Source organism: Calliphora vicina, chromosome 1 (assembly GCF_958450345.1).
Source record: "Calliphora vicina chromosome 1, idCalVici1.1, whole genome shotgun sequence".
Lineage (NCBI taxonomy): Eukaryota > Metazoa > Arthropoda > Insecta > Diptera > Calliphoridae > Calliphora > Calliphora vicina.
Window position 1 is genome coordinate 144,211,052 of NC_088780.1, and position 25,079 is coordinate 144,236,130.

The 25,079-nt window shown below is 30.1% G+C and overlaps 1 protein-coding gene across 1 annotated transcript in view; it reads right to left on the bottom strand.

Moving 5' to 3' along the window:
• side-IV (sidestep IV) overlaps window positions 1-6,639 on the bottom strand; it is a 125,238-nt gene extending 118,599 nt beyond the window's left edge. The window contains exon 1 of the mRNA XM_065503064.1: window positions 6,624-6,639. Within this exon, the coding sequence (XP_065359136.1) occupies window positions 6,624-6,639 (16 nt within the window). The remainder of the gene's footprint in view (window positions 1-6,623) is intronic.
• Between the last annotated feature and the right edge of the window lie 18,440 nt (window positions 6,640-25,079).

Here is a 25,079-nt window from a genome sequence, read left to right on the forward strand (position 1 = left end):
TCCGATATTTTTACCGAAATTGGCCTGAATTTCTAAGGCTGTATACTTCGATGGAAAGGTTGATATTAGAGTTTTTCACGGATATTTTCAATCCCGACATCCCGGGAAATTGTGTGAGAATCCAAAACAAATGCAGAAGATTCATACAAAAAAAAGGTTTAACCCAAAAGGACCAATAACATTTTCATTATTCCAAAAACTCGTGAATGTTCAGGGCTGTCACAGAATGCTATTCCGATCGAATGTGGAATTATTTTAGTATTTAGCTTTTTTGGAATATAACTACTTTCGGTTAAATTGAATTTTGTTTAATATTATCAAGCATAGACAACAACTAGATAGGTAACTGAGAGTCAAAAACCTAAGTCTGTTGTCAAAAACCTAATTCATGAGAATGTATTGCATGTATTTTGTTATTGTATCACCCGCATGTGTGAAAAGAGCGTAATTTTTCCATATACATATATTACTCTCTCCTTCCGTTCTATGTGTTTATTCTATGTTATAAAGTTTTAATTAAAATTTTGACTTAATTTTTGATTAAATAAGTTAAACATTGTCAATTCAAAATCTAAAAAAAATATTTATTTTTTGCGACTTATTTTTGACAAATGGTGACCGGTTTGTATATTAGAAATCGAGTCAGTTTATTTCTTTATATTAAATTTTTATTGGATTTTTTTATTTGTATCCAATGACATTTTAAAACCAAAGATATATTTTAGCTTTTTAACGAAGTCTACATTCTTGAAATTGAATAATTTGTTCTATGCGGGAATTCCCGGGATCCCGTGAAATTTCAAAATTAATCCCGATTTCCCGGGAAATGAAAAAGTGCGGGAAAAGAATATTCTAGTCGATATCCATGACCTAGTAATCGTGATATACTTAGGTAAAACATATGGTGGACTCGATATAGCGGATATATATCCATTCCGTTTTATTTAACGATCCAGAATAAATATTCAGGGAAATTACTAACGGAATGACAGACTTATATTTATAAAACCTTACCCACTCTTGGTGAAGGGTATAAGAATTAAATGTTAATCAGAACCGAGTATACATCAAAAAATCAAAAAAAATTAAAGAAGAAAATGATTTAAAATGTTTAACAAACTTTTTCGGGGTATGGTGAGCCCCCAAATTTAAATTCACTTATATACGTAAGCAAGTTCCAGTAATATGGCAATAGAAAATAAACAAAAGAAAATGTCAAAATGGTTGTGGTTTGGCAAGAGGCACAAATCTATATCACACTTGTTACCTATTGAAAATTGTATTGTTTTTCTCTCTAACAACAACCGTTAAAAGTTTTTGTAGAATGTCAAAATTACAATACGGTTCGATATTACATTTTTGTGAACTATCACTTGTTTCATATCTGTAGTAATCTGTGAGTTTGTTTATCAGATGTACTAGTATTTCATAGTTGAAACAAAAAGTCGACCTTTCGGCTTTTATAAAATTGTGAATAGAGTTTTCGACTATTTATCCTATTTTAATAAAAAAAAATACATAAAATAGTTGTCAGAATAAATTAAATAGAAAGAACTAATTTATTTTTAATTTTACAATACAAATAAATAACTAATTCGACTTTTTTTAGTTAATTTTTTTTTAGTTGGTCGACTTTTTGAGATATTTTAATCGAGAGTTCGACTTTTTTCTTACCAAAATGTAGATTTCAAATTTTTTCAGCCAAAAATCTATTGTTTGATTTATTGAACCTTAGGCTATTACTTCGAGACAATATTTTGAAAGCTAAGTTACAGATTATTAACTAATGGAGATTTTTCTGGACTCCTTTCTACATATTAATTAATAATATAATAAAATTGTACAAATTCCAAATCTATGAATTACTAGAACTTTTCAACCACACCACCTATAACAATTCTTCATTACAAAGTACTTCTGGGGAAAAAAACCATGCAAAATTTGTTATATTTTTTCCCCCAACTCCTATATACCTTCTCTTTATTTTCTTTCTCATCAAGTAGCATATTGAACACTCCAAATTATTGGCATTTCTGGCATACATGTATCACAAATATCTATATTATTGTATTTGCTCAACTTCATCGTTTATAACAATGGCAACCAGTCAGCAACTGTAACTGTCGAAAGAATTGTAAGAAATCTTCAATAAGTTTAGCATGATAGCAGAAAAATAATACAAAGTATATCAGCATAATAAGTAATACACTTTTACTATACAATACACTTATATATCCATATATTACAAACACAGATATACACACATACCCATGCGAAGTATAAATAGCCAATAAACATTATTTGGCAATGTAAATGATTTCAGAATTCTCTGAATTAATTCAGAAAATAAACCGACTTGTCAAAATTTTCTTCTGGAACTTGACAGAATAACATGTAATGTTTGTTACCAAATTTTCTGATTATTTTGTGGAATATAGTAAGAAATTATGTCTTGACGAATTTTCATAGACAAAGAGTTACATTTCACATACAAATTTCGCTACAATTTCGTACCGACATCCGATACGATCTCGGCAACTTGTTCGAGACTATCGATATCGATGACTATCGATACGAATTCTGACCGAATTCGACAAAAAAATATTTAGTGGGTAGACACTCATACTGCTAAAACTCAATTCACATACTCGTACATCTTGAATGAGAGTAGAGATGAAATGCTAATGATAATTTTACATCGCATTAAGCAATCGAGGTTGGTATGGCTGGCTGATGATGATGGTAAGTAGTACAAAGGAATAAGGCATGAGTAGAGAAGTGGTACTAAACTAACGTAAGCATTACAATAGTAAATTTTAGCAGAGTGGCCAAAGTAACTTGTTAAATTCCAAAAATTTTACAAAATCTGAATCTTTTTATTTGAAAGTAAATTTTTAATTTAGCTTAAGTTCATTTATTTTAATTACTCCGTAATAACTCAAAGAATACCACTATAGCAAATGCATTCCAATTTGCCAATTAATCTAAAATTAATTTGCAGTAGCATTATTTGTATTATTACAGAGAGTAATTAAAATAAATGAACCTGAGTCAAATTTAAAATTTTACAATATCTGAAAAATGGGTTTAAATTAAAGAGTAAATTTAAATTAATATTTTTTGTAAATTTTTATTTCAATTTTAAGCCTTCATAATTATTTTCCCAGTTAAGGTAAATTTGTCTTTATTTGGCAACCTTTTTATTGCCAGGAAAAAGTGTAATTTGTTATTGTGTGTGTTTTTTGTTTGTTTGTTCTTGTTTCCTTCATTTTGCAGTTATTGTTGTTACTTTGTTTATTTTTCACATCATTGAATGAATAATCAATATTTTTCTGTTTTTTACTTTGTATTAACATTTACGTTTCACTGCATTTAAATTGTATGAAATTTAAATAAATACATCGTTTAGTTTGTTACTAAATGAAAAATGTGTTTTAAGATGACTTAAACAATTTGAGAATTTTCAAGGTAAAATGCTAGGAAAACTTAATGTGGAACAATAAGTTTTCCAGTGATGACAACAATTTATGACCAAAGCACGTGAATGCTGAATATAGGATTCAAGTGTGAACTTGATGAAAGATTAAAAAATTTCGGATGCTCTGTTATGAAGTGAAGCGTATACCCGAGAGAGCGTTCTGCATCGATCAAAAGAAATAGCAGTCGGACGGGAGAAGGTCTGGACTATAATGCGGGTGAGGCAAAACTTTCCAATTACTTCTTTCCAAATAGTTTTTAACATGTATTGCATATTCTGGACGTTTTTCGGCCAATGAACGCATCAAATGAATCAGTTGCATTCAGTACAGGTTCCCTGTGATGGTCTGGTCAGAATTCAGCAGCTCATAATAGATATGGCCCACCAAATACCGAGCATTACCTTAGCGCCATTGATATTTGACTTTGTTTTCGATTCGTCTAGTTAGTCGGATAGATCAAAATCTTCTTTCAAGGTTTTTTTTTATACCCTTCACTATGAGTGGCAAGGGTATATATAAGTTTGTCATTCCGTTTGTAATTTCTACATTTTTCATTTGCTACCCCACAAAGTATATATATTCTGAATCATTATAGATAGCGGAGTCGATATAGCCATGTCCATCTGTGTGTTGAAATCAACTTTCTGAAGCCCCCAAATAACTTACATACACGAATGATACATCAATATCTCCGAAATTCTTCCGGCTCGGTTGCTATTAAAAATCGAGAAAATCGGTCCACAAATGGCTGAACAAACCAGGACAACCTCGATTTTTGAACTATTTTTGACCCATATCTGGATTACTAAATCATTAATATAGACAATATTGATATCTAATGATAGATATTTCAAAGACCTGTCCAACGACGTATATAAGACCATAGTAAGTTGGACCTACAATGGGTCAAAATCGGAAAAAAAAATTTTAAAGAAATTTTAAAACTAAAAAAAAAAAAAATGTTAAATTTCATTCAAATCGGCGTAAGGGTTTAGAAGTTACAGATTTATTTCCATCTTTTTTTATTCTCATACCACTGTGCGATGTTCATGAATTTTTTAACAATTCCTGACGCATCAATTTAGCACGGGATTTACATTAATTGATTAAAATATATATTTTTTTAAATATATATGTATTTAAAAAGTGACGTTGCTTACCCTGGTGTGTAGTTTTCCACACATATGTAATTTCTATGTATTAATATAGAACCAGGATTTCAGTCATCAAATGGGATTTTTATTCTAAAAAATTTGTACTATTCGTATGTAAGCGTACTTATAGCCGAAATGTTTTTATAAAATTTAATGTAATAAATAACAGAATATAAAAATAAATATGTTATTGATGGTAAATCATAATATTGATTGCAAAAAATGTGTGGAAAACAACACACTATGGTAAACAAAGTAATTTTGTTGAGGGTGAAATGAAATCTCTATAATAGAAAAGTTATATACATATTTGAACAAAATTAAATACGTCTTTAAAGTGAAATCAGCAAAGTGAATCTAGCGGGTTTTTCAAAAAGCACTGACTGACAAAAATGGTTTAAATCTAGAGCGAAAAGTACTGCAATTGTAATTATATATGGTTTCTATCAGATATTTGCTAACACTTATGAGCAAGAATGAAATTTACTCGACTTTATCAAGCAGCTTGCAAAGTTATGCTGTTGTATAGAGTCTCTCTTTAATAATAGTGTGTAGCATGCACCTGCACATTTTCTGTTGACCGACATTAATTCCTTCCCTGCTGATTTGTTTGTGTTTTTTTTCATATTTTTACTCATCATCAGCATTGTTATTATATTGCAAATGAATATTGGCAGGATTTCATATTGGCTGTAATTTTGCAAAGAACTAACAAATGAAATGTAAAACAACACAACGTACAATAAAACAATAGCAAAAACAATCAGTTCATTATTTTTCAAACCAATACTCCATCCAGTATTGTTTGCAAAGAACAATCAATGGATTATGAAAAGTAACAAGCAAATGAAAAATAAAAAGTTGGCAGTAAAAAAAGGATGCAATCACAATATAAGCAACATAGTACGGCATTAAATGGTGTCAGCATAAAGAGTTAAAGATAAGGCTGTCATCTATAAAATAAAAATAATGGGTCAGGGGAATTGAAATGTGAAAAAAATTGTGTAATTGGCATAGTTTCTTAAATTTCGAAATAATAATTAATTAATTAAAATTACGCTTAAATACTTCAACAATTTTGCAAATGTTGTATGTTGATTTGGAATTAACTTAAAATTTAATTTATAGTGTGTCAGCTTTATCAAACATTTACTTTTAATAAATTATTTAATGCTTTATGGATTTAAAATAACATTCTTGAAAATTCGCATAAATTTTCTTAAGTTTTCTTAAGGCAATATTTCAAAACATAAAAAAATATACTAGAAAATTTATAAAAAGAGTGTTGTTGTTCTCCAAATTGTACTTAAACTTCATCATAAGTTAATAGATATTATGCACATGTGGTCAAAAGAACCATTAGAGGCAGATGGTGCAAATGTTCACACACAAAAAAATAACGAAAAAATACAGCATCATAAGGAAAAACTGCATGAAACTGAAATAACATCAAACCCAAAAAAAAATACTTCAAAAAAATCCATCTAGTGTAATTTATATCAAAATCACCTAACGGCAGCTGTAAGAATGCAGTCAAGTTTTTCAGCTCCTTCTGGAGGCAGCAAAAAATAGAAAAAAATATTAAATCGTACAGTTAAACTAGCACAGACATCTATCTCTCCAGAGCCCTTTATATTTCCTGGCTTACAGCACAGTTTGTAATGAGAAGCACATTTCTAAGGTTTTAAAATACTTAATGCCCATAAGTACGAATACAACCAGCACAAAAGATGAACGTCATCATCATTATCATCATCATCTACAACAGCATGGAAGATGCTTGTATTGCATGCTAAACATTTGAGACTTAATATGGTGCAAGTATCCCAAAAATTTATAACTAGCATAGACACTAAACTATAAAGTATACACATTTTACATGCCATCGCTAGACAATAGAAATAGAATGAAAACTGCAAATTATGAAGTATACACAATTTATGTACCAACAGATAATTGCCTGACATTCATGCTCAAAATACTCACTCACTCTCCTTGCCAAACATGTTGTGTTATGCTCATCTTACGTACAAAACAAAATATTTCAAAAAGTGGTCATAAACTTAAATCTCTGTTCTTTTGTTGAGCACATAACAGAGACATAGCAAATCAAATTAAGAACATACACATCTTGAGATGCCTTAAAGTGTTTTCCGTCAGTTGTGGAGTAAAGAAAAAATCCTTCACTTTAAACAAAATAAATCCACAATTTAAAAGTATGCTAAGTAATAGTTTTAAGCCACGCCTTTTATGATTTTCAAATTCAAATTAAATAAAATTAAAATTGTGGTGCTACAGTCGATTGATGTCGAATTACTATGCGAATTATTCGCCTGTAGTGCAATTACCTTTAAATTTCCAAAGAAGAATTTTGACAGTTTAACTTTACATATGAAAGTGAATATGTTTTAAGAAAATATACTACTGGAACATATTTTAATGGGCTGTTCCCATTATTCCCACTCTGACACTGTTGCAAATATGAATAAACGACTTTCTTTTTTTGTTACATATACAATATACCGGTATATCGGGAACTTTTGGAGATATTGTTAAGAAATTTCACATCGTTGGAGCTGTGGAGCTTTGATTTACAGTTGTTCTACTCCCTAGTTCTAATGAGGGCCAGTAAGCTGATATTTAAAATATAAATAGTCCTTGATAAGATCTAAATACTAACATACGTATTCCTTCTTTTAGGTGAAGAGTATACTCTGGTAGAGATCACATAAAACTCAATAATTACTGGTGGAGTACCATTTGAAACTCAAATCGTAAATTGGTGGAGTACCATTTATTATTTAAAACTCTTATTTCGATGAGCCACGCACTGGATTCCATTACCCTTAGGAAGCTGAATAACCCAAAAACACCTCAGCTGTAACCATGTGAAATTTCACAACAATGTATCTAATAGTTCCCAAGATACCGAATTATTTCCAAAAAAAAAAAACATTTCTAAACCACTACGGACTGCCAGAAAATTAGTCCAAGGTACAATTTAAAAAGCCTGGTGAAATTTGAATTCGTTAATCAAGCAATATTACAAGATAACGATTATTGTATCGCCTTTATATCTAGTTGAGCAAGGAATTTCATCCGAGGTAAAAGTGTGGTTGCGACGAGTTGATAGGAGGAATAAATCACTTATTAGATACTCTATGATCCTCTCTGAAAATCAGAAGCCCAATATCAATGAACTGTAGAACCCTATCCAGGTGTATCAATAATCGATCATATTTAAATACTACATCAAATCCTAGAAAAGTTACTTAAAAAATACTTCGGCTCATATAACATTTTTATTGATTGTAATCTGCCTATGATAGTCCGGTGAAATATAAATTGTTTAGAGTTATCCTTAGTAAATATAGGAAATTATATCATCGAACTCTATGATTCCTTACACGGTTTTTATACTAGCCAAAAATGTTATGTGTCAGTTAATAGAATGGACACACTGAAAACCAAAGCCACAAAGATATAATTATTAATGGAAGGACGGTACGTGATATAACACAAAAATGAAGAAGGATTCGACTAATGTGGGACTGGTGTTAAAAACGAATGTGGTTACAGTATACAAGTATATCGAGCCCTTAGCGCCAAATTATCGTAAGCGACATTTTTAAAATTTTTGTTTTATTGCAGAAATTAAAATTTTATGGACCGACTGATGTTTTGGCGTTCTCAGAATATCAAAATTGTTAATAACATCAAAATTATAGGGGGTAAGATTTTATCGTAAGTCAATATTTATATTTTACAGTAAACAAATTTTATCGTAAGCGACACACAGTGGTATAGAAAAAAAAGAGGGAAATAAATCTGTAACTTCTAAATGGTTAGATTGGTTTGAATGAAATTTCACATGCGCAACGAAGAAGTGTTGTCGAGTTTAAGTTTTGAACGTGGACCTCATGGGCCCACCAGGGGTGCGACCAAGGGCCCTCAAAGTAGGACATGTTACATTTTTAAAACGATATTATTTCTTGGTTTGAGTTCCGATTTCAAAAACATAACACATATATAATCTTCTCATCGATCACTACAAAAAACCTCATCGTAGCTATCAATTATCTATTATAGCTTAGGAGATATTCGCATTTGAAAATTAAATTTTCAACATTTTTACCCACCCTACTCCAGTTTTTTGATAACAGCGTATCCAAATATTTCCCGATTTTCTCCAGTTTTCCTTTATTGGATTAACAACACATGTATGTGTCAAATGGAAAAAGAACTGTTTAAAAATAATGACTAAGTCCAAAGTTATATGCATTTGAATTTAAAAAAATTTTAAAAAGCGATTTTTCGCTATTTTTTTTGGGAAAAAAGAACTTTTTTTCTTTTTAAGTTATCGCAAAAAATTTCTAAGAGGATGTATACGGAATTTCTACTATCTGAAAGCTAAGTTTTGATAAAATATTGTAAAGGAAAACCAATTTCAAAATTATTGTTACCGAGTGGACCAGGTCCTTTCAAAAAACACCTATTTTTTATTTAAAATAAAATTTTAGGGCAAAAATTCTCAAATCACGTATCCGATATCAAAATATAGTAACCGATTATAGGTGGCTCAATATGTTTCTAATTATTTTGTAAAGGGTCCCGATAACCCTGACCCTGGTATGTATATTATAGCCAAAAAACTAAAAATTACTATTTTTTAATTTTTCAACATTTCTTTCGGAATTGCGGGATTGCTGATAATAAATTTCAAAATTCGTTTTTATTTTTCCATTTTCAATTGAAAAAACTACATACCTGTGGAATTTCATTAAAAACGATTTATAAATAAAAATTTAATTTCAATTCGAATAATTTTTATCTTTGCAAAAATCCAATAAAAAACATTTTTTGTCATATTTTTTTATAAAGTATTCCATGAATTTTTAATTGTCAAAAGATATAAATATTTTTGAAAAATAGACAAATAGTTTGAACGAAATTATATTATATCGCATCATAAATTTCAAAATAATCAAAAAAAAACTTCTCCTGTAAAATTTGTGTTTTGTCGCTTACGATAATTTGGCGCTAAGGGCTCGATATATTTGTGACAACCATTTATATGATGAAGGACTTAACATATTATGTTGCTCTCGGCTTATGAATATCATAATCTGAGAACAATATATTATGATAAAATTATTCATCATAAATATGGTTGTCACAAACATATGCTTGTTTACTGTAACCATATATACGGTTGATACTATCATGGTTTTTATGGTTTATAGGACTATGACTAGCTTTATTCTCTGATACCATATACTCATTTAAGCTGAATATTTAATACTCGCAGAAACAGCAACCAGTTCATCGGCTGATTCAGTAAATCTGATAAACTAAAAGGTGTTCATATTTTTTTAAACTGATTTCTAATGATCAATTGAGATTAGAGATGCCAAATGGGGTTTTCTTTAATCCCGAAGCCCGGGATTTGTTAATTTTAAATCCCGGGATTTTTCCAAATCTCGTTTTTCATAAACAAACAGGTGAAATTGTTATTTTTATGTGCCTTTTTAATGTATTTTACCATTCTACATGCTCGAATATCGCAAAGTGATGTTCAGCAAAGTTGTTAAGCTCAACGCCTGCGAAAACATAGTTAATAAAGGAAAGCAGTATTTTCGGTTTTTCTTGAGCTGGGCTCCGGAAAATCAATTCTTCACCTTTTTTTTGTAAGTTATCTAAAAAAACTCAATATAAATCTTCAAACGAAATTGATTTTGTCTCAGATGAAAATATTTATAAATGTAAAAACTCAAATAATTATATCGAAACCAATTTATAATGTAGATTTGCACTTGCAAAAGAAATAGACCATTTTATATATTTCTGAAGGAACAATAGGAAAATACTTGCAGATATGTTATATGTATTTGCAAACGGTTTTGCGGTTTTTTTTACTACGGTACTGTTTTTTACCAGTATGTACATTAGGGTGGGTCGATTTTTTCACGAAAATCGTATAGCAAAAACGTATTCTACGGAAATTCTAAGAAATTTTTCCCACGAAACCATAGATCCAAAATCAAATCCTATCTAGCACATTTCGTCTTTTATCCAATGATATTTCTGAATATATTTTTTTTAATAGTTTTTTTTTATTGGATAAAAGACGAAATGCCCAAGATAGGATTTTATTTTAGACTTATGATTTCTTGAGGAAACTTTCTTAAAATTTTCTGTAGATTGCGTTTCAGCTATACGATTTTTTTTACGTTCTGATCGTCCATACAAATCGACCCAGCCTAATGTACTCATGCAAGTATTTTATTGCAATCAAATGTAATTTATTTATGAATTATATTTAATTTGTTTGCTTCTTAGTGTGTAATACAAATTAATTGCTAAATAAAAAAAATTACTTTCAATTGTAAAGACATAATTATGCACGTTGTCTTTCTTATAATTTTGGGGATTTAAATTTCCCGGAACCCCGAGTCGGGATTTCGAGATTCTCTACCAAATCCCGAACCACGGGATTTTCAAAAATCAGTCCCGATTAGTATCTCTAATTGAGATATGAACTCAAAAAGATTTCTGTCAAGAAAATATATATACTATTAGAGTACAATATATATACTATTAGAGTAATTGTTTAATAAATTTCAAGATTTATCAAATAACTGAGTAATATTTTCAGTAAAGTTTACAAAAGCAACTAACTAGACTAACGGGCAAAATGATGTTGATTGCGGTGAGAGGTTTGAAATAACGCATGTTTAACCAGTACTAATTTTTACAAATAATAAAATTTCAGCCAATTAGGAATTCAAATTTATCCTACAATCCAGTTTATCAAACTTCAATAGTTATTCTGTATTGATCGTTGGTACACGCAGAGAAAAAATATAATTGGGCATGGTTACTGTAACCATTTCAATATTGTTACAAGATTTTTAACAATATTATAGTCACAGTAACCATTTACATGATTGTGGTAACCATAATATGGTTAACTTACGATTCACATGATTGTATCAACCATATATATGGTTACAGTGAACAAATACATATATGTTTGTGACAACCATTCATATGATGAAGGACTTATCATATTATGGTGCTCTCGGCTTAAGGCTTATCATAATCTGAGAACAACATATTATGATAAAATTATTCATCATAAATATGGTTGCCACAAACATATATTTATTTACTGTAACCATATATATATGGTTGATACAATCATGTGAATCGTAAATTAACCATATTATGGTTACCACAATCATGTAAATGGTTACTGTGACTATAATATTGTTAAAAATCTTGTAACACTATATAAATAGTTACAGTAACCATGCCCAATTATATTTTTTCTCTGCGTGTACATGCAATTTTTGCTAATGTTGGATATTAAACATCATGGCAACAAACTAAAAGTTGTTTGTTGCACAGTGTAGTGCGTACGTAGTTAAATTACAATGTGCATATAAGTTTTACTCTAACAAAGTTTCTTAAACAACAACCACTCAACTGTTTTTATCCTTAAGTTAAAAAACTGTTGTTGTTATTGTTCATTTATATTGTTTTTACTGCATGTTCTGTTCTTTTGCTTCCAGACACACTCTTTTGTTTTTTAACACACTTACAACACATCACATCAGTTCACAAGATCTATTTTGTTGTTTTTCATTTATATTTCATTTTGTTCTGGTTCCTTTATAAAATTGTTTCCCTTTTAGGCATTAAGACTGAAATTTACTTTAGTTAGTAACGCTTTTAATCTTAAAGTGAGATATTAGGTGGCAAACATGGTTGCTAAGATACCATAATTGCTGTTGATTATAAATGAAGATACTTAATGTTCTATATGTTGTAGTACGAGTAGTACTTACTTACTAACTTACTTACGAACATATGTATGTATGTTTGAACATACATATGTACATTAGGATGGCCCACAAAAAAAAATTCTGTGTATGTTTCTAAATAAATTAATTGTTTAATTCATTCTATGATATCGTTTCTCAACATTTTTGTTCTGGGTTCAGTATTTAGTGAGCTGGATCAAAGGATTTAGGGTTTTTATGATTTTGTTCATATTTCTCATTAAGGAAACATATAAAATATTGTTATAATGTGATAGGTCTTTGAAAGGGGCATACAATGCAGTATCTGACAATTTCGCGTATGCTCAAAGTTATTTGAAATTTTGTAATATTTGCAAACATTTGAAGTTTTTAATTTTTGGCATATACATAATTATTAAAAATAATATGATTAATTTTACCAAAACTGGCTTTTTCTTTTCTAAATTCAATGTAATTTGAATTTTTGAAAACCTATTTTCTTCTAGATCTGCTCATAGCAATCAGTCCAAGACACACAGTTTTTAACTAAAATATCTATAAATTCGGGATTTTTTCAATTATTTAGCTTTTATTTTGAAACACTTGTACAATATAAATTTATTCAAGGCCTTTGTTTTCTATGATACTTTCAAATCATTCTGGCAACATATGGATCTTTTGAGACTAAGAACGAATCAAGCAAATTTCAGATACTCTGTTACAAAGTGAAGCGTATCCCAGAGAGAGCGTTCTACATCGATCGCAACAAATAGTATTCAGTCGGGGCAAGGTCTATAGTCCACACGCAGAGAAAAAATATAATTGAGCATGGTTACTGTAACCACTTAAATAGTGTTACAAGTTTTTTAACAATATTATAGTCACAGTAACTATTTACATGATTGTGGTAACCATAATATGGTTAATATATGATTCACATGATTGTATCAACCATATATATGGTTACAGTAAACAAATATATGTTTGTAGCAACCATATTTATGATGAATAATTTTATCATAATATGTTGTTCTTAGATTATGATAAGCCTTAAGCCGAGAGCAACATAATATGATAAGTCCTTCATCATATGGTTGTCACAAACATATATTTGTTTACTATCTCCTACTCTTCGGGTTATCGTAATGGATCAGTTGTTCATCGCAAGTAATGACACGGTGCATAATTTATTTTCTTTTATAGCGTACAAACATCATTTTCTTTCAAGGTCTCGCGGCTTCAATTCGTATGGTACCCAATTTCCCCACTTTTTGAAATTACTGCTTGAGTAGCTGCCAATGATTATGAAAGCTCTTGCTGAGTTTGACAACAGTCTTTATGGAGTAATGCCTCCAATTCTTGATCTACATAATTTTATGGCTGTCCTGGGCGTTCTTAGTCTTCCGTGTTAAAATCAATACTTCTGGCTTGTTTCTCTAGGACGTTGAAACGGATGGAACATATTCACCATAAGCTTTGGTAAACAATCGGTGTGCTTTAGCGACATTTTTGTTAAATTAAAGAAGTAATGAAAAACTTCCCTTGTTTGTATATATCAATGGAAAGTTTATGAATTGGAAATACCCTTATTTGGATATCCATACTGTGATTAGCTTGAACATATAGCTAACATCAGAGTGGGGAGAAATTAGGTTTCGAACAATTCAAATAAAATTCGAGCTATACAGAATTTCGAAAAACGAAAAAAAAACCGTTTCGCTAAATTTATATGAGCTTAATAAAGTCTTAATTTAAACAATTACTGTAAATTATTTTATGTCGAAATTTTAAAAAACTTTCTTGACAAAAATTGTAAAAATTGGAATAATTTTGAACTTACATGAAAATTTCAAATACATTTCACCAAAACTGAACCCAGTACAAAAATTTTGAAAAATGGTCTTTTCAAAGAAATAAAACATTGATTTTAATTGGGAACATCGACACTTTATTATTTCTCCTTCTTACAAAAGGGGCCACCCTACTGTCCATGCATACATACATACATACAAATGTATATAGTACACTTCATAATTGTACATACTGTGTGAAGTATTTATGTATACACACTTCATATATAGATATTTTATGTACTTTACTATACATGCTATACAATATAGTCAAGTTCTTTTTTTTTTGGTATACACTCTTTTCTCTACACACTCAATTTTACGCCCTAAAATGTCTGTATTATATAGTTTGCCGTTAGTTGTAATGTTTGTGTCTGTCTGCCTCTTTGTGACGTTGCGTGTGGCAGATGGTTTTTTTTTGGAACTATTTGCCTAAATATATGATTGTGTGCGGTTCATTTACACCAGCATCATAAATATTGTGTTGTGTTTTTTTTAGTTTTTACAGAGTGTGTAATATGTAAATTGTTTATTTTATGATAAATAATAAAAATTGTACATATTTAATTATATAGATACCTTTACAGTGCAAAGACACATTTTGATAACAGAAATTAAAACCAAATAATTTTTTATAAATCTAAAATCACATCCATGGAAAAAGACAGTTTGTAAGTAATGAAATAATATTATGATCACTGTAATTATTTATGTTATTGCGGAAACTAAAATATGATAATGTTACTATTCATATGATTGCAGCTATCATATATACGATTGTTGTAAATAAATGTTTGTTTGTCCATAATGAATCATTACATTACAATATGTTGCCACAAACATATATATACTTAATTAATAGAATGATTCTGCATTAGTGACCGAATTTTTACAGTTTTGGCTACAAAATTTTAAAAGGGATAACAAAACAACCGAATCATTCGCTTGGCAACAAAGTCGGTTGCAACTACGAATCTGTTTTCTCTCTGTATGAATGCTGCAATCATGTGTATCGTAACACTAATATATTACAGGTGTCGCAATCATATAAATAATTAAAGTGACCATAATATTATTAAGAAAATGTTTATGATGTTTATCTGAGTACATATACATTGTTTTTTATTCAAATCATTAAAAACAACTAGTTCATTTCTTTTAGTTCTGTCGTTCATTACAAATCAGAATTATGTCATTCTAAATTTTACTCTCACTATATCCAATATCTATCTAACCACTCTACTAAATCGCTACATCGATATTAATAATGCTGTAAACATAACCCACGCATTCACACTTTCGAATTTAATTAATGAACATCAGAATTATAATTTATGTTACTTGAATTTATAATTTTTTTACAAACTAATCGCCTTTTGTTGGGAAAATGACAACCTTTTTTTTAATATCTTGGTGTTTGTCTTGAACCCAAAGCTTTTTACACTAGACTGGTTTAGATAATTAAAGAAAATGTATGAATAATGAAAACATTTGTATACGAATAACCAAATACAAAATTAAAGATGAATAACAACAAAAAAAGAGCAAAAAGAAACTATTAAAAGGGAAACCAATTAAAGAAAGAGAATGAAAAATATGAACAAAAATTTAATGAATAATGTGTTGTTGTTGGTTTTAATTCACAATAAACAAAGATATTAAAAGGGCTGCTGGTGGTATGAGTAATATTTTAAATCTAATTCACAATAGACATATTAAATGGGTGGTATGAGTGATATTTGGGAATTTTTTATGTCAACAAGAATAGATCTGTTATAAATAGTATTTTGCAAGTCTTTCTTCAAACATAGTACATACAATAGGGGAAATCACTGTTCGTTGCAAACTAGTAATGCAAGGTGTTATATTTTGCAATAACACAACAAGTAAGAAAGTATGATCGGTCAAGCCCGATCATATAATACCCTACACTAAGTAAAATAGCAAAAACATTTTTCTTTTAAAATTTCAATAATTTATATTTTTGAGTGATTTTCGGAAGTGGGCCTTATATGGGGGCTATGACCAATTATGGACCCATCGCCATGAAATTAGGTCGTGTGATTTATGTCTATATTAAAGTTAACTGTGTTGAATTTTGCGATTTATGCACGTTAAAGTGATTTTCGGAAGCGGGTCTATATGGGAGCTATGACTAATTATGGACCGATCGTAACAGAATTTGGTGACATGAATTTTGTGTATATAAAACTTATGGGGGCTAGGTGAAATAATGGACCGATTTCAGCCAGTTTCAATAGGGTTCGTCCTTGAGCCGAAGAAATAATATGTACCAAATTTCATCGAAATATCTTCAAAATTGCGACCTGTACTCTGCGCACAAGGTTTACATGGACAGCCAGCCGACCAGACGGGCGGACGGGCATCGTTTAATCGACTCAGAAAGTGATTCTAAGTCGATCGGTATACTTTAAGGTGGATGTTAGACTAATACTTTTGGGCGTTACAAACATCTGCACAAACGCATTATACACTCCCCACTATGGTGCAACACATCCAAGATTTGCAGGGCAGTTGGCAACGAAGAGTGATTTCTGCTAATATTATTGTTATGAATTATTATATAACAACACAAAGATGTTTTTAGAAAATATTTAAATTAGTTTTAGAATTCTACGGTAAAATTAAAAAAAGTGACTTGGCACAACAATATACCCTTTTTCTTTGTGGTAAAGGGGTAATAAAAATTTAAACGAGCCAACAAATCTAAATAAATTCGAAATAATCTATAAGACAAAGACAAACATGGATAAAATAGCATGAACAATATCAAACAAATCATTCCTACAAATCTATAAAAGCAATAGAAATATAAAACCTCATACAAACAGAAAATTGACTAATAACTTTCCACTTTAGACATTCGAATATTTAAAAAAAAAATCAAAATAAATTACATTTCTCACACATAATATAGAGCATTGGTCAACTAGGCTTTTTTATATTCCAAAATAAATCGAAAGCTATAAATGTTAAATAAAGCAGCAGCTATCTTCTTTAAATCTTTAAAAGTAAAGACAAAAAAACATGAAAGTGATATAATGTTAATTATCCGACAATATTTTAGACCAAAAAAAAAAAAAAAAAATCATCTATTTTACACAAACACCCTTCTCTTTTATTAACAAAATTAAGGCCATCAGTCATTGTAGCACGAAGGCCACCACCATAATACAAAATAGAGCATGACCAATATCTAGCAAAAAAATATATAAAAGATAAGACAAACATTGTACGAGTTGGACAGCAAACGACAATGACATTAGTTGGGCAAAAAAACATGAAAGGAGAAAACGGACTTTTCCATTGCCAAAACAAGATGAGTTAAAAATTACAATACACGGAGAAAACTTATAACTTTTCCCAGTAAAATCTTGTTAATAAATATATACATATTCTGATTGTCAGAAACTAAATGGAATTTTGAAAAACAGAAAAAACTGTATGGTTGAATTAATGTAACATATTAATTAAAAAACAAATTAAAACTTTTGTTAAAAATTAAAAAAAAATCGAATTTTTTTTTGATTGACACGAGAATTCAGTTAAAACATTTCAAATACCTTTTACATGATGCCAATATTTCATATGTTTCCTCAGCGAGAAATATGGAAAAAATCATTAAAACCTTAAAAAAGAACATTCTTATACTTTGATTCAGTTCACCAAATATTGACGCCAGGACAAACATTTTGAGAAATGGTCTCCTTAAACAAACGAAATTTTCATTTTATTTAGGAACATCGACTCCTTCTTTTTGTTCCATATAAACGGAGACACCCAGTCCAGTCTGCACTACATAGAATTAAATGCAGGTTGTAACGTGCCATTCAGATTCTCATTTTAACTCCTTTCGACTACAGGTTTGTCTGATTATGGCCATTGCAATCCACACACACGAACATTCAAACAACAAAAAATCAAAAGCTTAAGACTGGAAATTAATTTTGATGAAGAAATTGAAAATTTGTTCGAGGTTGTCTTACATTTGGGTTCATAACATTTTTTTTACTAAAATGAATTGTATGATTTTAATAAGAAACTACTTAGGATAATGATAAACATTTCTGTGTTAATTTCACCAACTTTGACCGTGTATTTTGGGTGTGAAAGTGTTTTACACACACATAGCTAAATCAAGAATTTCGTTTAGAATATTTTCATACAAATTAAGGGCCTCGTTTTGTAAGCAATTTGTATGAAGAATACTGGGAAAAAGTTTTAAACTTGAATTTTTTCCATACAAAATATTTTTAAACATTTGTCTTTGCTTTTTATAAAATGAGGCCCTAACTATACTATTTGTGATAACATTTTAAATTCTCTTAGTGTATTCGATTGCCAATACATATACATTGTTTTATAATGAGCATAAAGGACTAAAGGTTACTGTAACTTATTGTTTCTCTGGTTGTCTGTATACTCTTTCGTTTTACTTCTTCTTCATTAGCTTAAGTTCAGTGGCAGCAAAATGCCAAAACACAGAGACAAAAGTACAACAAACACTAGCAAAAAAAAAACTAGATAAAAACAATGATATAGAAAATAAATGATAAAGATTGAAAAAAATTTCACCATCAAGCAAATATCTATTTCTCGACTTATAAGCAACTTTTCCTTTAGGAATAGACTACAAAAACCAACGTGATTAATTACAGCTAATCAACAAACGCACCAATAACAATGAGAATGACAATAACAAAAAAAAAACTACAACAAGTTTTACTACATCGAAAACAATAACAACAAGTTCTAGAACTACGTCTATAAGTTAGATAAACAAAGATGAATTTTACATCGACAGCAAAATAAATTGATTTCGCCCTGAATCTGTTTGTGCTTATTTCTTAGTTTTTTTGTTGTTGTTCATAAACTAAATTAACCCTATAAATGTAAGACTTTAAAAAAGTTTCAGAAATTATCTATTCATATTAAAGTATTTTGCAATAAATTGTATGTAAATGGAGAAAATCTGATAATTAAGCAGTGTTCATTTTTTAAGGCCTAGAACGAATCAAGCCAATATCGGAAACTCTGTTCCAAAGTGAAGCGTATCCCAGAGAGATCGTTCTGCATTGATCGAAACAAATAGTTGTCGGACGGTGAATGGCCTGCACTATAAAGTGGGTGAGGCAGGTGTTGCAACATGTGATAGAGCGTTTTCATGATGGAATATTACGGTTTCATGTCTGGCCGCATATTTTTCGAACAATGATCGCTTCAACCGAATCAGCTGCCTTCGGTTCAGGTTCCCTGTGATGGTCTGTCTAGATTTCAACAGATCTTAATAGATAGGACCCTTTTGGTTCCACCAAAGAAAGAGCATTACCTTAGCGCCATGGATATTTGGCTTTATTGTCGATTCGTCTGGTTGGCCGGGCTTCAAATACGAACTCTTACGCTTCGTAATGGATCCATTTTTCATCACAAGTAATGATGCGGTGCAAACATGATATTCTTTAATAGCTTTCAAGCATCGGACAGGCAAATTCGGACAGGCAAAATCGTCTTTCAAGATCTCTCAGCTTCAATTCGTATGGTACCCAATTTCCTGCATTTAGATGAATCCTGCTGCTGGCAAACATTTTGAAATTGCTGCTTTAGTAGCTACTAATGATTTTGGTCTTCAAACTTGGCGATCTTTGTATTCCGTGTTTAAATCACCACTTCTGAACCGAACGCACCATATGTCGCACGTTGAAACTGATGGAACACATTCACCATAAGCTTTGGTGTGCTTCAGCGGTACTTTTTACCAAATTAAAGAAGTAAAGAAAAATTTTGGTCTTCAAACTTGGCGATCTTTGTATTCCGTGTTTAAATCACCACATCTGAACTGAACGCACCATCTGTCGCACGTTGAAACTGATCGAACACATTCACCATAAGCTTTGGTGAGCAATCGGTGTGATTCAGCGGTTTTTTTTTACCAAATTAAAGAAGTAATGAAAAATTTCCAGCATACTAATGAAGCTTTGTTAGCAAAGAACTCGATATTTTCGAAGCAAAAAAAAACTTTCAATATTGCACTAGGCCTTAAACAATATGTACTATGGGAAGCCCTTCCCTTTCGTTCATCGCCATGGCTCTCTCCTTGAGAGTGCACTACGGGAAGCCTTTCCCCGTCATCACCGTGCTTCTCTCCGTGACAGTATATATGGGAAGCCTTTACCCGTCACCACCGTGCCTCTCTCTCTGTAAGAGTTTATTACGGGCCGCTCTACTCCCCGTCAGCAGGTGGCTAACGTCTTGATAAATTATTGTGTTAGTGTTTAAGAAAATAAATTTCGACCTAATTTAAGACCTTCACAAAAATTTATAAAAATGCCTTGTAGTAAATTTCATATACCTCGAATAAAACGAAAAATAAAAGAAGTCGTTACAACGAAATCGTGTAAAAAATGTATAGTGTAAATCGCTATATTATATTTTATCAGAAATTTTATTATCTACGAAAAAACGTTTATTATAATTTTATTATTTATATTGCCTTTTATATTTTACACAAATGTCACCCTGACAACAGTTAAATATGATTTTTTTAACTTTAAAGGGTTAAACGCTCTGCCATTCATGCATTCATTGAAACATCCAACCATTCATACCGCCAGCTCTATTATATCGATGTTGAATATAGATACGTGAACAAAGATGTCTCGTTACTTTTTATTGTAAGAGTTCTTTAGCTACTTTTAACAAGAAATACATATTTCAGACAAAATAAAACTAAAAAGACTTTTGCCAAGCAGAAATAAATAAAATAGGGAAAATAAAAGTAAAGAAATGAAAATCCTATAAAACATAATAAGCATTTGAAATAAATTTTCTTCTTCTAGTGGAATTACTCTTACTTACACTATTTTTCTTTACGCATTTTTCTTTGTGCGTTTAGTTGAAGACATACCATTTCAATACCCCATCCGTATCCGTTTAAGTAACTGTTCTCTCTATTATAGATTGAGTGAAAGAAATGTTGTACGTATTTGAATGTTTTACGAGTATTGAAAAGGGGTTTTTGCACAAGTTCTTTTATATTTTATTTAATTTTGTTGTTTTCCACAGCCTTTGGGTTATTTGCACAATAAATGGCTTTTATACTTTTAAAAGTTTTGGTTTTACTCTTTATCTTAGTGTTGTTTGTGTGTGTTAAACTTCTTTTACAAGTTTGGCTATGAATAATGATTACTTTCTTTTAAATTGACTTTATTTAGTTGCTTTGAGTCATCAAAATTTAAGGCAATTGTTAAGTTAAATAATGGCCTAACTGTTACTACCATCGATTAAGATTATTTAAATAGATGATTATAAATATTCAGCTGCTGTTCAGGTGATTAGTAAAGACAAATAAATGCTTAAATGTAAAATACTGGAGGCCTTATATTTACTTTCTTTATTTAAGCCATTATGTGCTCAGGTGCCAAGCAATTTCAATTAAAAAATTAGCAAAAGAAATTATAAACTTTTTTCTAAGAGTATCTTTGGTAATAATTTTATTGCCGACAAATAAAATTTTTAACTGAAATTATCAATATGTGTTTCTTTCAATATGATGTTGTTTATCGAAAAAATAACTTAAATATTAAGTACTGGAGTCGAATTACCGCATTTTTAATATATTGCCTCCTTTTCACTTCTCATTTTTCTTAGCAAGAGATTTTTTTGGAGAAACTTGAAGTGCCAACAATATTGCCTCCTGTTCACTACTCAAGAAATTCCGATATTAATTATATTCATTTATTTTTTTTTTATAAAATCCTTATCAAATGTTGCACTTTATATAGTTTTATTTAGTTTGTATCGTAGTTTTTTTTTCAAATTATTAATTCAATTTCAATCGTAGATCTGCAAAGTCTGAAAGTCTTTATGTAGGCTTATCGTAGGTATATAGGTGGTCTTGGTTTGGCCTCAATCGTAGGTCCTTACGTAGTTTTGCTTTAGCCTCAATCGTAGTTAACTATGTAGTCTTATAGTTGATCTTTATATAGTATTGGTTCAGCTTCAATTGCAGGCCATTGTAGTATTGGGTAGTCTCGGTCATAGGTCTTTGTGAATTCTTGTCGTATGTCAACCGTGTCCCGCTATGTAGACTTGATTTAGCATTGTAAGCAACTGAATAAGGGATAATAACACTATGCACGAAATTGACACTTTTTTTCTGTCAAGAGGGGCACCCAGCGGCTTAAACTAATTCGGGTACGCTGAATTCAGTGGTGCTAACCATTTTTTTTAGGTTAGCTCGTATTTTCGAGATATACCGTTATTTCGAAAATGGAGGAGGTTGCACAACATATATTCGCATAACTCAAAAACAGTTTAGTTTATTAATAAACTGAAAAAAACGAAATTACCTTCAAGTAAAGCTTAACATGTTTATAATCTTCGCAGTCGTTTTAGAAATATAAGTTTTTTTTGCAAAAATTTCGAAAGAAAAATTTTAGAAAAATTTCGAAATATTTAGCTTTTAAAACGGCATTAAAAATTTAAAAATGCTTATATGATCTTAATTTTTATTACACATTTAGAAAACGAAGTTCCAAATAAAATAAGCTCTAAATAATTAAATTCTGTCCAGGGAAATAAATCTAAAAATTTCGAAATTTTTCTAAAAAAAAAATTTATATTTCTAAAATGACATATCACTTGTAAACAAACCTTCCTCCGAAAACACTCCATTAGATTGGTTCTAGTGGCTAAAATAACTACTTTCTAAAGTGCGATGCAAAATAAGAGTTTAAAATTACTTCACTATAGGTTACTAAAAGACACTAAAGTGACTATTGTCTTCACGCTATGTTACATGGGATATCAGTATGCTTAAGCAAGAATAAATTGTATGAGAATTATATCAACACAATTTGAATAAAACCAGTATGTACGCATTACACACAACACTATTGAAGTGACTACACTCAAGATTACTTAGAGACACTTAAGTGGCAATTTTCTTCACGATAGATTACCTGGTATGTATAAAGTAACCAATTGTAATATAAAGTAAAAAAATATAAATTGGAGTCAGCCAAGTAATAGGACATTTTTTTTTTACTTTTTCTGAAATTTGGATGCCCAAATAATTTTTTTGATATGTCGTAGTGGACATTTTTTTATCTCATGCCAAAAGCTATCGAAAAATCGATGGCACAATATCGTAAAATATTTGTCTATACAAATTGGCCTACCATAATATACAGCCTATCATCCTGAAGGAATATGATGAATATAAATACAATTGCTGGTGCCTTTTGTACAACAACCAAAAATAAAACTCTCATAAAATCGGATTTTTATTCAAAATTGTTTATAATAATTTAATAACACAAACCAAACGAAAATTATTTATGTTTATTAAAGATTTTTCTATGAATAACCTACAATAACATGCTATTGTTTATTTGATGTTAGAAAGATGTGGCTAACATCTAACGCGTGTCTAGGTGCTTTTATAATTGAGAAAACATTATCAAAAACATTTATAGTACATATGGTATGTTTGGTATCCACATAAAATTGTGAATTTTATATATATTGTGTGAGAATACTAACCGGTTTACGTGGACTGTACAAACTACATAAACAAACTTCCAAATGTAAATTGTAGTTAAAACAAGGCATTAAAATCACTACCTTACTTCTATCCAAATGCCACACAGTTTACTTGGCAACTGTGGCTGGGGCTGCTGAACAAACCAAACAAAACTATGAAAATGCATAAATGCTATTAACATAGAAATTACATTGAACGAGATGGCCGATATACATACTTACATACATACATATACTACATATCTACATATACCATATGTATGTATCTCTGAGTTTAAGCAGAAAGAAAAATCCAATCAGGTAAAGTGTAAAGTCTATTAGATTTGAATGCAATGAAACGCATAACAAGTTAATAACTGGAAAATGGTTATTAAACACACAAGCAAATGAAAAATTTTAAATTTAATATGACTTTAATGTTACTTAAAACCACATTAACTAATCAAAAAATTATTACGAAAAATTTAATTTTCTTCAGACTTGTTTAAAAGCTTACTTACATAAAAGATTTCTGACATTAAATATGTAGAACATACATACATTTTTAATATAACAAGATTCCTACCACCCATCGGAATTGTACTTTTCATCAACATATCAAAATCCTGACCTAGAAATCAAAGTCGGATGGTATAAATTTGCATTTCAGTTGTACCTATAAATACATATCGCTCATTTGCTGAACGTCATAACTAAAAATCCGGGTGTTTTGAACTGAGTAATACAAAATATGCGCCGTTCTTAAGTCTTTCATATAGTCTTATCAGTTTTAAAAAAATTCAATTATTTTTTGTATGTAAAAATCATGTTTTCTCGTATATTTGACAAGTAAAAATTTGAGTTAAATAGAGATAAGAAAGATATTGATATCTACTATTTAAATAAGGTTTTATTTCTGAAATCGCATGATTTGTTGATAACACTCTGCTACAAAATGACACTTTTAGTCAGAACTTGAAAAGCGACCTAATAGGAGTTGTAGGCCTAGGTGAGGACATACTAAAACCGTTTTCAAAGATTTTGAAACACCCTAAAAATTTTGAGATATTTTAAAAAAAGTGTTTTAGGATAGGTCGTAGTACTTTAGTTCCTCTAACTCATACATTTTTAAACCGATTTCAAAATTTTAAACAATTATGGATAGACAAGGTATAATGCGTTTGTGCAGATGTGTGTAACGCCCAAAATTAACACCCACCTTAAAGTATACCGATCGACTTAGAATCA